General features: G+C 39.0%; 1 protein-coding gene across 2 annotated transcripts in view; it reads right to left on the reverse strand.

The window, feature by feature from the left end:
* Nucleotides 1-14,555, reverse strand: part of mrpl48 (mitochondrial ribosomal protein L48) — a 54,467-nt gene that overhangs the window by 14,201 nt on the left and 25,711 nt on the right. For both annotated transcript variants that reach the window (XM_072262803.1, XM_072262804.1), the window contains 3 exons: nucleotides 9,909-9,994; nucleotides 2,647-2,816; nucleotides 837-939 (listed from right to left, as the gene is read on the reverse strand). In XM_072262803.1, the coding sequence (XP_072118904.1) occupies nucleotides 837-939; nucleotides 2,647-2,816; nucleotides 9,909-9,994 (359 nt within the window). The remainder of the gene's footprint in view (nucleotides 1-836; nucleotides 940-2,646; nucleotides 2,817-9,908; nucleotides 9,995-14,555) is intronic.

Raw genomic sequence — 14,555 nt, forward strand, 5'->3', positions numbered from 1 at the left:
CCCACAACTTACTAACTTGTACATCTTTGGAGTGTTGGAAGAATCTGGAGCACCAGCAGGAAACTCATGTGGTCAAGAAGAACATAAAAGGTTCTTAACACACAGCATTAGGAATTAAATCCCAATCTTACAGCTAGCGCTGTAAAGCATTATGCTAACCATTACGTTACTGTGTTGCCCAGTTGTTAGACAAATCCCTATTTGCAGTCTTCCAAAGGAGTACTCCCCATATCTGCAACATTTCCTCAAAAGAGATTAATAAAAAGTTCATTATATTCTGCTGAACCCACAGACAGAGTGCTTAGGAAGTATCAATAACATAGATTGGGAGAATAATTCACTTCTATCTTACTTGCCCTTCCAAGAGGGCCACAATCTTGCTGTGGTTTGGAGGCTTGTGTGCCTCAATGATCCCGAGACCTATGTTGGCTGCATTCAGGGCTTTATTCTTTAGCCCTTGGTTGGGTCACCCATGCCAAACAAGTCAAAGGGTAGAGGCCAGACTAAGAGTGGTCCACCAGTCCTCCAGGTTCAGGGGTTCAGCTCAGGGCTAACAGCTCTCACTGGTAAAACAAAACCGTTATGGAAACAACTACATTGGAGTGTGACAGCATTCGAGTCTCCTTCGGGACTTGAATGACCGACAGTAGTGAAAGCTGAGCTACTGACACAACGAAGGAAGCCCTGAACACCGCCAGAGATAGAGGACCTTCATTGATGCCCCGAAACACCAGCAGTGTACCGGACTGTAGAGATCTTATTTGCCAAAAAAAATGGCTTGCACAGGTAATTTTTAAATAAGATGCTCACGATATTTTTAGTTATAAAATACACACCTGTACAATTCTCTCATGAGTGAGAATAACAGCTTCAACATTCATCTTAGTGCCTTGTTCCTGTAACAGTGAGATCTCAGTGGACTTGGTGGGCATTGCATAGCTGTGGAAAAGAAAAGCAGAAACATTGCTACCTATTACTTTAACATTTCAATAAAATTAGTCATTAAAAGTAATAGTAAACTGGATATGAAGATCGATATTATCACTTGAATTATTTTGTGTAAGAAAATCAATTGTGTAATTAATGCAGAATTTGTGCTTTCGGTTTACATAACAAGACCGTAGGGTAACTTTCACTGAGTTGTTAAAAAAAACCTTTTAAGAACTGCTTGATACTCTCACCCAGTTTACTTGCAATTCTATTATCAGATATTTCACCCTGCATTTACTGCTATGTTTCTGTACCACTTGATTAAACTCTGCCTTTTATGTCCTAAACCCATCTCTTGCCTTCTGGAAATCCAAGTAAAAAACGTCCATCTGTTCCCCTCTATCCACTGCGCTAGTTATATCCTCAAAGAACTCCAGTAAGTTTGTCAATAGGACCTGCCTTTGCTGAATCCATGCTACATCTGTCTGATGGATCCACTTCTTTCCAGATGCCTCAATATTTCTTCTTTAATGACAGCTTCAAGCATTTTGCCAACTACAGATGTTAAACTAACTGGCCTACAGATACCTGTCTTTTGTCTACATCCCTTTTTGAACAATGGCATGACATTCACCATTTTCTAATCCGCTGGGACCTGCCCAGAGTCCAGAGAATTTTGGTAAATCATCACCAAAGGCTCTACTATAGTTTCAGCCATTTCTTTCAGTATCCTGGGATCCGTTCCATCAGGACCAGGGGACTTATCTATCTTCAGGCTCACAAGTTTGCTCAGCACTACCTCTCAAGTGATAGCTATTGTATCGAGGCTCTCACCTCCCATCACATCCATACCATTTCTCTTTAGCATGTTAGACGTGTCCTCCACCATGACAACTGACACAAAATAGTCATTCAAAGCCTCTGCCATTTCTTCATTACCCAATATCAATTCCCCTTCTCATCCTCCAAGGGACCTACATTCACTCTAGCCACCCTTTTCCACTTTATATAGTGATAACAATTTTTACTATCCATTTTTATATTTTGTGCTAGTTTATTTTTATAATCTAGCTTCCCTTTCTTTATTGTTCACTTAATGGTCCTTTGTTGCTTTTTACAGTTTTCCTAATTTTCCAGTTTCCCACTACTCTTGGTGACTTTGTATGCACGAGCTTTTAGTTTGATGCCTTCTTTTATTTCCTTAGTTATCCATGGCTGGCTCCCCCCACCTTTACTGTCCTTGCTTTTAACCGGAATATATTTTTGTTGAGCACCGTGAAAATTCTCTTTGAAAGTCTTCCACTATTCCTCAACCGTCCCACCATATAGCTTGTGTTTTCAGTCCACACTAGCCAAATCCCCTCTCATCCCATTGTAGTCTCCATTGATTAGGCATAATACACTGGCTTTAGATCAAACTATTGCACCCTCCATTTGTATGAGAAACTCAATCATACTGTGATCACTTTCCAAGAGGATCGCTAACTACAAGATCACTAGTTTTACCTGTCTGATTGCACAGGACCAGATCTACGATAGCACGTTCCCTTGTAGGTTCAGTAACATGCTGTTTTCATCTCTTTGATCAAATCCTTGCTCACTCTTCATAATCTTTGATTATATTTCTTTGAATAATTACATGTTAAAAGCAATATAGATACAAATTATGCCCATTGCAGATGACTAAACTAGCGTCCATTTGGTGTTCTTTGATACCTTTCCTCTACTTTGATCTTCAGTCGGTTGCAGAACCTGTGGATGTATTGACTATAGTGCTCCACAAGTGTCATGTCATGACCGGTGATCTGGATATTTAGGATGCCATATTCTGTGTCAGTGCCCGCTTTGAGCTGCTTCATTTGTAGCTTCTCTTTTTTTTTCCGTGGCTGATGGGGTAAAAAATGAATTTTTAGGGTAATATTCAATGAAACATTATGCCAATCAGATTTGTTGTAGCCTACCGTAAATAATTGTGGCAGAACACACCAAACCTCCAACTGCTAGAACTATTATTCAATGAGATCCAGCTATTTCTTGATGTATAAGTCAATGGTATTCAGGAAAGCCTCTTTAGCTTTGTAGCTGAATATGCGTAACTAATGTTTTGCAATTGATTTACAACAATATTTTGAAAGATTTTTTTTAGGAATGCATGTCTAATATAATCAAGAATTTGCTGTATAATCAGTGGTAAGGAGATATCACAGAATCATGAAAGACTACAGCATGTTAGTCCACCTAATCCATGTTGCTTTATGCAAAAACAATCAAACTAGATGTACTTCCTTGCCCCCTCATATACATTTTTCTTCTTTTCTAGTACTGTACCTGTCCATTTCCATTTTGAATGTCATGGCTGAAACCCTCAACATCTCCACTGTTCCTAGCAATGCATTCCACATCCCAACCATTGAAAAAAATATTTCTTAATGACCATGTTGATTCTTTTCCCACTTGTTTTAACTCTACATTCCCTGGCTCTTGACTCTTCTGATAGCTTCTCCCTAACAATTTTACTTGAAACCTTCACGATTCTAAGTAGCTAAATTAGATTCCTTCTCAATTTCTGTTCCAAAGAAAACAAATGCAAGTTTTTTCCCCCATTTATTCAACTAAATAAATTACTCCACTAAATCTCTTCTGCAAATTGCCAATTTTTGTGTGCTAATTGTTTTGACCTTTGCGAGGAAAACCTGATTATCTCATGCACAACGTTCTTCCTAATAACCCATGCATAGTGTGTTATGAGGATGAACTTTGATGCATTAGATTGGATCTAACGCATCATTTCAAGTAGGTCTGTTGTTCTGCAGAGCAGTCGCTGATTAACTAAATGGTGATCAATTGAAATTTCTGATTAACCAGTTACCTTTAGACATCCAGGGCACCAATGTTGTAAGATATAGTAAATCCAGCTGGACAAACAATGGGAAATTTTTGAGTGGTTTATAATAGTTTTAGCTGGTTAAACACTAGCAGTATTTCCATTGCACAATATGCAAATTCTGCTGATGGGATGGGAGATTTTAATTTCCCCAATATTGTTTGGCATCTCCCTAAAGCAAGGGGTTTAGATGGAGTGGAGTTTGTTAGGCGTGTTCAGGAAGGTTTCCTGACACAATATGTAGATAAGCCCACAAGAGGAGAGGCTGTACTTGATCTGGTATTGGGAAATGAACCTGGTCAGGTGTCAGGTCTGTCAGTGGGAGAGCATTTGGAGGTAGTGATCACAATGGAGTAACAGCATTGGAGAAGGATAGGAGCAGACAAGTTAGGAAAACGTTTAATTGGAGTAAGGGAAAATATGAAGCTATCAGGCAGGAACTTGGAAGTATAAATTGGGAGCAGATGTTCTCAGGAAATGTGGCAAATACTCAGGGGATACTTGTGTGGCATTCTGCATAGGTATGTTCCAATGAGACAAGGAAAGGATGGTAGGATACAGGAACCATGGTGTACAAAAGCTGTTGAAAATCTTTTTCTTTCTTTTTCAATCTTTTTATTAGTTTCATAAAATAAAAACATAACGTAGCAATAATACAAATAGTAGGAGATACATTGTTGTACTTAAAATGAGTAATTATAAGACCAAATGGTATAAATTGACAAAATTCCCAATCGTGTAGGATAACAATGAATAATACAGGACAAAAAAAAACTGAAGAAAAATCATGAAAAAGAAAAAAAAATAGAAAAAAAAACAAACCCCATCCCAAAAAAAACTAAACAGAATTAGTCAACTAAACTAAAAGACTTGGGCAATTCTAACAATGTAAAAATGGAAGAGAAGAAAACATTAGTGTCAACGACTCCATTCCTCTCAACCAACAGTACAGAGAAATAAAATAAGTTTGGAAATGGTCAAATTACATCAAATGAAAATGCTGAATGAATGGCCTCCAAGTATTTTCAAATTTAATGGAAGGGTCATGAACCGCACTTCTAATTTTTTCCAAATTCGAACAGACCATAGTTTGTGAAAACCAATGAAATACAGTAGGAGGGTTAATCTCTTTCCAGTTCAGCAAAATGGATCTTCTGGCCATTAAAGTAAGAAATGCAATCATCCGGTGTGCTGAAGAGGTTAAATAATTTGAGTCTATCATTGGTAATCCAAAGATAGCAGTAATTGGATGAGGTTGTAAGTCTATATTCAAAACCGTTGAAATAATATCAAAAATATCTTTCCAATATTTTTCCAGCAAAGGACATGACCAAAACATGTGAGTTAAAGAAGCTATCTCGAAATGACATCTATCACATATAGGATTAATATAAGAATAATAACGAGATAGTTTATCTTTGGACATATGAGCCCTGTGCTCTACTTTAAACTGTATCAACACATGTTTAGCACATATAGAGGATAAATTAACCAATTGAAGAATTTTTTCCCATTTTTCAATCGGTATAATAATCTTAAATTCTCTTTCCTAATCAGCTTTAATTTTACTGGAAACATCAGGACATAAATTCATAATTATATTATATATAATTGCTACAACACTTTTCTGAGAGAGATTTAGATCTAAAATTTTTTCCGAAGTGTCCATTGGATATGAGTGTGGAAAATTAGGAGAAACAGTAATTAAAAAGTTTCTAATTTGTAGGTATCTAAAAAAGTGAGATCTGGATAAGTTATATTTATTAGAAAGTTGATCAAAAGACATGAAACAATTATCCAAAAATAAATCACGAAAACATACTATACCTTTGGTTTTCTAGTCAAAGTAAGCTTGATCCATAGTGGAAGGTTGAAAAAGGAAATTAGATATAATAGGACTTGCTAAAATAAATTGATTAAACCCAAAAAAATCTTCAAAATTGAAACCATATACGTAAAGTATGCTTAACTATTGGATTATTCATTTGTTTATACAATTTAGAAGAAGTAAAAGGAAGTGAAGTTCCTAAAACCGAACCCAAAGAAAGTCCTTGTAATGAATTACATTCAAGATTTACTCTATGTGGATTTAAAGATACATCCAAATCTCGTAGGAAGATCTAGTCCAGAAGAAAAGCTTACGAAAGGTTCAAAAAACTAGGCAATGATAGAGATCTAGAAGATTATAAGGCTAGCAGGAAGGAGCTTAAGAATGAAATTAGGAGAGCCAGAAGGGGCCATGAGAAGGCCTTGGTGAGTAGAATTAACGAAAACCCCAAGGCATTCTACAAGTATGTGAAGTGCAAGAGGATAAGACGTGAGAGAATAGGACCAATCAAGTGTGACAGTGGAAAAGTGTTTATGGAACCGGATGAGGCAGCAGAGGTATTTAATGAATACTTTGCTTCAGTATTCACTACAGAAAAGGATCTTGGCGATTGTAGGGATGACTTACAGTGGACTGAAAAGCTTGACGACATAGACATTAAGAAAGAGGATGTGCTGGAGCTTTTGGAAAGCATCAAGTTGGATAGGTCACTGGGACCAGACAAGATATACCCCAGGCTACTGTGGGAGGCAAGGGAGGAGATTGCTGATCCTCTGGCAATGATCTTTGCATCATCAATGGGGACGGGAGAGGCTCCGGAGGATTGGAGGGTTGCAGATGTTGTTCCCTTATTCAAGAAAGGCAATAGAGATAGGCCTGGAAATGATAGCCCACTGAGTCTTACTTCAGTGACGGGTAGGTTGATGGAGAAGACACTGAGAGGGAGGATTTATAAATATTTGGAGAGGCATAATATGATTAGGAATAGTCAGCATGGCTTTGTCAAAGGCAGGTCATGCCTTACGAGCTTGATTGAATTTTCTGAGGATGTGACTAAACATATTGATGAAGGTAAGGCAGTAGATGTAGTGTATATGGATTTCAGCAAGGTATTTGATAAGGTACTCATGCAAGGCTTATTGAGAAAGTAAGGAGGCATGGGATCCAAGGGGACATTGCTTTGTGGATCCAGAATTAGCTTGCCCACAGAAGGCAAAGAGTGGTTGTAGATGGGTCATATTCTGCATGGAGGTCGGTGACCGGTGATATGCCTCAGGGATCTGTTCTGTTTGTGATTTTTATAAATGACCTGGATGAGGAAGTGGAGAGATGGGTTAGTAAATTTGCTGATGACACAAAGTTTGAGGTTGTCGTGGATAGTGTGCTGTCAGAGGTTATAGTGGGACATTGAAAGGATGCAAAACTGGGCTGAGAAGTAGCAGATGGATCTCAACCCAGGTAAGCGTGAGGTGGTTCATTTTGGTAGGTTAAATATGATGGCAGAATATAGTATTAATGGTAAGACTCTTGGCAGCGTGGAGGATCAGAGGGATCTTGGGGTCCGAGTCCATAGGATGCTCAAAGCTGCTGCACAGGTTTACTGTGTGGTTAAGAAGGCATATGCTCTAATGGCTTTCAGCAACCATGGGATTGAGTTCAAGAGCCGAGAGGGAATGTTGCAGCTATATAGGACCCTGGTCAGACCCCACTTGGAGTACTGTGTTCAGTTCTGGTCACCTCACTACAGGAAGGATGTGGAAACTATTGAAAGGGTACAGAGGAGATTTACAAGGATGTTGCCTGGATTGGGGAGCATGCCTTATGAGAATAGGTTGAGTGAACTTGGCCTTTTCTCCTTGGAGCGACAGAGGATGAGAGGTGACCTGATAGAGGTGTATAAGATGATGAGAGGCATTGATCGTGTGGATAGCCAGAGGCTTTTTCCCAGGGCTGAAATGACCAACATGAGAGGGCACAGTTTTAAGGTGGTTAGAAGTAGGTGCAGAGGAGATGTCAAGGGTAGGTTTTTTTTCTACGCAGAGTGGTGAGTGCATGGAATGAGCTGCCTGCAATGGTGGTGTGGAGGTGGATACAATAGAGTCTTTTAAGAGACTCTTGGATAGGTACATGGAGCTTAGAAAAATAGAGGGCTATGGGCAACCCTAGGTAATTTCTAAAGTAAATAGATGTTTGGCACAGCTTTGTGGGCTGAAGAGCCTGTACTGTGCAGTAGTTTTTCTATGTTCTGTTCTTCAGCCCACACTCATAATGGGACTGAACTTTGACAGTGAGATCAAACTGGGGATAAAATGTGTGCTTTACACCAAAAAGATTAACAAGGCATTTGCTGTAACCATTAACCTAGGTGGTGTTCACTGCCATCTTGTAATCCTCTTATTAGAGAGATACAAGAAATTGAAGTTACTGGAATCCGGTGCAACAAACAATCTGCGTTAAGGTAACCTTCTCCTCTGGTGGTTTTTTCCTCATTTTCAATCCTTTAACAATCCTCCTATTCCTGTCCTCTTTCCTGTTACCTAGCCACCCCCTCCCCCAATAAGTAAGCTCTGCCCCCTCGCCTTCCTAAATGTACAGTTCACCCACAGGCCTTACCAGCCCCAGTTACCCCAACTGATTCTGGTTCGATTTGCTATTCACCTCTCCCTTAATGGTTCTGATTATCAACTCCTTTACTTATAAGATTACAGCACTGGTAGCCCTTTATTTTTGCACATCGTTCTGGTAACAGCTACCTCTGCCTTCTCCCTCCTTTCCTTCCAACCCGCTGCATCTGCCTCTCCTTTTGTTCCCCCTCTGCCTCCATCCATCATTATCCTGGCTGTCCCCAACTCTACCCCTCCCCTTCCTAGCTGGACCTGCCTGTCATCGATTCACCCCAGTGTAGTCCACTGTCATCTCTGGCCCCCTTCCCCCATCTCTTCACTCCCTTCTCCTCTTCATACTTTTTCCTCTCTCAATTAAGGTTTCTATCCAAAATATCGACAATTCACATCTTCCTCCCTACCAACTCACTGAGTTTCTCCAGCAGATTGCTTTTTGAACCCTCTACATAAAACTGCTTCAACTAGGGCTCTCTATGCATCAGATGCTTGGTGAAAAAATAATTCTATAGATGTCATTGAAGTTACTGAATCATATGGTCAAATGAAGTGAAAGACACGTCTTGCTGAGTCCTGCAATAAAATCTACTCAGGTCACAAAGATCTTCAATACTGCTTTGTCATAGACATTCTACAAACTTAAGTCATTCTTATATCAATAAGCATCTGAATATCTTTTCCTTGACTCTGTCAGCCTATGTAATATTGTTAGCAGCATAAATAGTTTAGTGAAATTTTTACCACGTCTAGAGATAGAAATGATACTGTAAGTGGAACCTGAATCTGAAATTCTTCACAGCAACATCAGGTTTTTAATTATTGCCACCTCATTACTTCCACATAAAAAACAAAACGGATAGTTCTAGCCAGTTTTACAGATCAATCTACTAACTCTGCCTTTTTTTGAGCTGAAGATGCATGTAGCCCAGACCAAAAGATGGTATTGTAAAGGAGTTACAGGAGTTTCTATAGCTGCAAACAGTTTAGTAACCCGAGCACCAAGTAACTGAGGCAGCTGTTCTCCTACAATTATCAGTACCTCTTGAGAGAGCTTTTGTGGAAAAAGCCTGTAGCATATTACAACAGATCCACTTCATAAGTTGAATGCAAAGACCTTTGAGATATCTTAAAGTCATGAAAGATAACATCTAAGAACTTCACAAGGTGATGGAAACTTGAGGTGGAAAATGAAGCCCCATAAATTCTAAAGAGCAGATGTAAACAGAATGATATAGAAAGTACAGATGACTGCTGTCAGCACAATCAGAGCTGCATCTCAAGCATTCCATTCATATTGTCAATTGGCATTCACTACATCAAGTCACACAGGAAATTGGCAAACCTAAGAAGAATTAGAGAATTGACGATGGGCCTGGAAGAATTCTATCTTCCAGCAAAGGAAGATATAACCCTACATAAGCTATAGCCACACAACAACAAATTTCATGACATATGTCAGAGATAATAACCTGATTCTGAGATAAATATTAAAGAACGAGAGTAAGGTAGCCACTACTTGAACACAAATAAATAGCAACCATAACAATGACCCATTTTAAAACAAATCAGTTAATTTTCCAATTAATTATAATAAAACCATACGTTTCATACATTTAATCTGGATATATAAAAAAATCTTACTTACAATTTCTTTTGGCAGTAGGTATTTATACTTCCCAATCCCATGGGTGGGCATTGATCTGTAATGTCTATTGCTGGACAGAATATTACCTGAGAATGCAAAAAGCATGTATCATCTCGCAGTGACTATACAGTAGCAGTACAAAGTGACAGAAAGCTATTGAGTCAATTCTTTGAAAATTTGTAACTTTTTTTTGTACAAAAACCTTAACAGGATTACAATCTATTTGTAATCCGCTCCATCTGCCAACAGTGGAACTTCCATCCGAACATTTTAATTCCCATTCCTGTTCCGACATATCGGTCCATGGCCTCCTCTTGTGCCGAGAGGAGGTTTGCCCTCAGAGCGTAGGAGCAGCACCATCTGGGTAGCCTCCAACATGATGGCATGTCTTCTTCCAGTTAAAAAAGTTTTTCCCTCTTCTCTTCGTCTATTCCTCACTCTGGCCTCTCACCTCCCCCAGGTCCCCTCCTCCTATGGTCCACTCTTCCCTTCTATCAGATTCCATCCTCTCCAGCCCTTTAATCTTTCCTACCCACTGGCTTCATCTATCACTTTCTAGCCATCCTCCTTTCCCTTCCCCACCTTTTTGTACTGGCATCTTCCCCCTTCCTTTCCAGTCCTGAAGAAGGGTCTCGGCCCAAAACATTGACAGTTTATTAATTTCCATAGATGCTGACTGACCTGTTGAGTTCCTCCTGCATCTTGTGTGTGTTGCTTTGGATTTCCAGCATCAGAAGACTTTCTTGTGTTTGCAATCTACTTGTTTAATTATTTACCTAATATCCCTTACTCGGTGTTTACTTCTTTTGGGTGGCTTCTTTTTAAACACATAAAATCTTAATACAAACCATATGAAGGAAGATCGTAGATGACAAAAGGAAAATGAAAAACGCCAAACAGAAACTATAAACAGAATATTCAAATCAACTAAGCAGTTATGCCTGAAAGAGGAAAAAAATGGGTTAATATAATAGGAAATTTCAGGTCAGTGAACTTTCATCAGATTTAGTGATCGTGCTATTGCATTCCAGGCACATTATACTTGCCATCAGATTCCTAAATGGTCCATATACACTACTTTGCTCTATTTTTGTAACTTATAGCAATTTCTTATGATTTGTACTGCACTGCTATCACAAAACAACACATTTCACAACATATGTCAGTAATAGTAAACCTGATTCTGATTCTAAAAAAAAGTTTTAAACTTGATAAACAGCAGATAGAACTTGCAGGACTGGCACTAATAAAACAACAAGATAGCAAATTAAAATTAATTTCCAATAACTCACAATAACAATTATTGGCAAACAAATGAATCATTTTAAATATCTACCATCAGGCAGAAGACTGCAATGCATAAAAACAGAAATGGTGAGGATGAGAAACAGTTCTTCCCCCAGGCCAATAAGCTTCTGAACTCCCTGCGGCATTGTATTCAAAGTGTCAGTGGTTAATCTGTTCCATACCTTACAATATTTAACATTAATGCACTTTAGTTTGTTACTTATGTGTGATTCATCTGTAGATTTTACCCTTACCTTTGTAAATTATTGTGTGTTATGTGTACTACTGTGCTTTACACCCCGGTTCAGAGAAAAGTTGTCCCATTTCTATATACGTTATATGGTTTTATATATATATATATATATATATATATATATATATATATTATATACATGTATATAGTTAAATGAAAATAAACTTGACTTGATTTGAGTCCTTTGGAGATGGGAAATCAGAGGGTAGTTCAGCCTCTTCAGATGAATCATACAAAGGGTACGACTTGATAGAATAGCATAAGTAAGCCATTGTTTCCTATTGGAAAGTAGGCCAAAATATATTAAAAATACAAAATAGAACAAAACCATCAGAGGTAGGTACTAATGTAAAGGAAGAAAGGCAAGGCCATTTAAACATTGGGAATAATTTGCAATTAAGTCAGTCAGTCAATGGTTCTCAGTGTGGGAGAAGAGTCAAATGCACAGCTAGGAAGCCTTTACACAGTGACAGCGTGTGAGATGTGGACTGAAATACACTCTGCTTCCAGGCTTGTCTACAGATCTTGTCTGGTTCTCAATGATGATCATAACAATCTTGACCCAGCTTCTCCAAATCAAACAATTATGGGGAAGATACTACCAAATGTCAGTGAAAATGCTGAATTTCTTCAAACTTTGTCACAGCTTCAGACCTTTTCTCGGCTTCACACATGGCTTGAGTTGGCCTCCAGCTGGCAGTCAGGTACTGAATTCCCAGAGAGCTAGAGAACCTTTATGAAAGAATGAATGTGGAAGCTGTTCAATATCTGAGTGGGGCATAGCAATTCTGAGGAGAAATTGTAATTGGAAACTACAACCTCCACCTGCTTCTGTGCATTGATGAAAATAAAAAAATAGGCATACCCACAAATAATCATCCAAAACCATAAAGGTTTTTATGAATTAAACAAAAATAACTGTTCTTACTCTCTTCCCTAAAATTTCCTGCCATTAAAGATCCTTTCAGGTAGAAGATTCGCTAATGTCTCCATCGATATTTACGGAAAGTTGGTCACTACAATCAGCAGTCTAATTTGATCGATCTCCATGACAAAGACCTTCATTCAATACAGTTGCTACTGGATCATTGATAGGAATGCAGTAGATGTAAAGCAGAAATATATCAAACAAATTAAACATGTACATTCTGTAGTATCCACAATCATTTCTGCCACACAATGTCACTTACTGTCCGTTATGCCACTGGCGTTTAGGGCAGAAATGAAGACCCTCCATCTCTGGGGGTGTTCAGGGCTTCCTTTGTCATGTCACTAGCATCTTCTCAGTTTTCAGTCATGCAAGTCCCAGGTGCAGACTCAGGAATACCATTGCACTCAGATGCAGGACTCTTCATTGCTGTTTCCATAACAATTCTGTTTTACCAGTCAGGGTTGCTCTAAACCTGGAGGACCCGTGGACTACGCTTAGTCTGTCTGGCCTCTACCCCTGGATCTGTTTGGCATGGGTGACCCTACCAAGAGCCAAAGCATAAAGCCCTGACTCCAGCCAACATAGCTCTCTGGATCATTGAGGTACTCAAGCTTCCAAACCCAACGACAAAGTAGTGGTCCTCATGGAGGATATAATGTCAATTAAAAGCAAAATTATCAGCTTACTTCTCCGATCTCCATCTTTAACACAAAAGGTTTTCCATTCTGAATACTTCTGATTCAAACATCAAAGTTAATGATAAAACATACATTCAACAGAATGTACACAAATTGTTAATTGATCCCTTCACACTTATTTGAATTATTGTCACTGTGAGAGAGTTGCTGAATTCTCATGGCGAATATGACATTTTAAGTACATTATTGCAGTAACACAATTTTCATTCACATTTTCCCCAGGGGTTAAGTTAACATACAAGTGGTCATATTAGCATCACCACCACAACCACTGCAGTCTCATTTTGACAATAAAACCCTGAAAATGTGTTCATAAATTGAAAGCTATCAAGTGGAATTCTTTGCCAGATCCAAACTGGCACATGTCGATTATATGAATTGCTCTGAGAGATGCTGAGGAACTGCTGTGTCTTCATGTTCTACCAGTGTGAGAATACAGCTGTAGAATTAACAATGAACAGCTGTCAGAAAGGTTGGGAACTTAGTGCCTAAGCAGGCATGAAAATAAAGAACTTCTACCTCTTACACCAAAAACTTTCTGTGGAATCTAGCCAATAAGTAAGAGGAGAAAGACTGGACACACTATGGAATTGGTGCTCAGCCACATGTGGATAAAATCAAGTTTCATTATGAATTATTATGTGTATGAACCCACAGCCCCATTTCCTTCGATGCTCCTCCACAGTTCCCTGTATGATGTATATACTTAGAAAAGATTGGCTTTATAGTCAGAGTCATACTTTATTGATCCCAGGGGAAATTGGTTTCGTTACAGTTGCACCATAAATAATAAATAGTGATAGAACCATAAATAGTTAAATAGTAATATGTAAATTATGCCAGTAAATTATGAAATAAGTCCAGGACCAGCCTATCAATCGGCTCAGGGTGTCTGACCCTCCAAGGGAGAAGTTGTAAAGTTTGATGGCCACAGGCAGGAATGACTTCCTATGACACTCCGTGGGGCATCTCAGAGGAATCCCAGTACATTATGTAGTGGATGGGAGACATTGACCAAGATGGCATGCAACTTGGACAGCATCCTCTTTTCAGACACCACCGTGAGAGAGTCCAGTTCCATCCCCACAACATCACTGGCCTTACAAATGAGTTTCTGATGAAGGGTCTCGGCCTGAAACGTCGACTGCACCTCTTCCTACAGATGCTGCCTGGCCTGCTGCGTTCACCAGCAACTTTGATGTGTGTTGCTTGAATTTCCAGCATCTGCAGAATTCCTGTTTACAAATGAGTTTGTTGATTCTGTTGGTGTCTGCTACCCTCAGCCTGCTGCAATGTACATATTATTTGTCATATGTACATTGAAACATACAATGAAGTGCGTTGTTTGCATCAAATCAAATCAGCAAGGATTGTGCTGGGTAGCCTACAAGTGGCACCACACTTCTGGCACCAATATAGCATGCCCACAACTCACTAATCCTAACTCTACATCTTTGGAATACGGGAGAGAATCAGAG

The sequence above is a fragment of the Mobula birostris genome, chromosome 7, assembly GCF_030028105.1.
Source record: "Mobula birostris isolate sMobBir1 chromosome 7, sMobBir1.hap1, whole genome shotgun sequence".
NCBI classification, from domain to species: Eukaryota; Metazoa; Chordata; class Chondrichthyes; order Myliobatiformes; family Myliobatidae; genus Mobula; species Mobula birostris.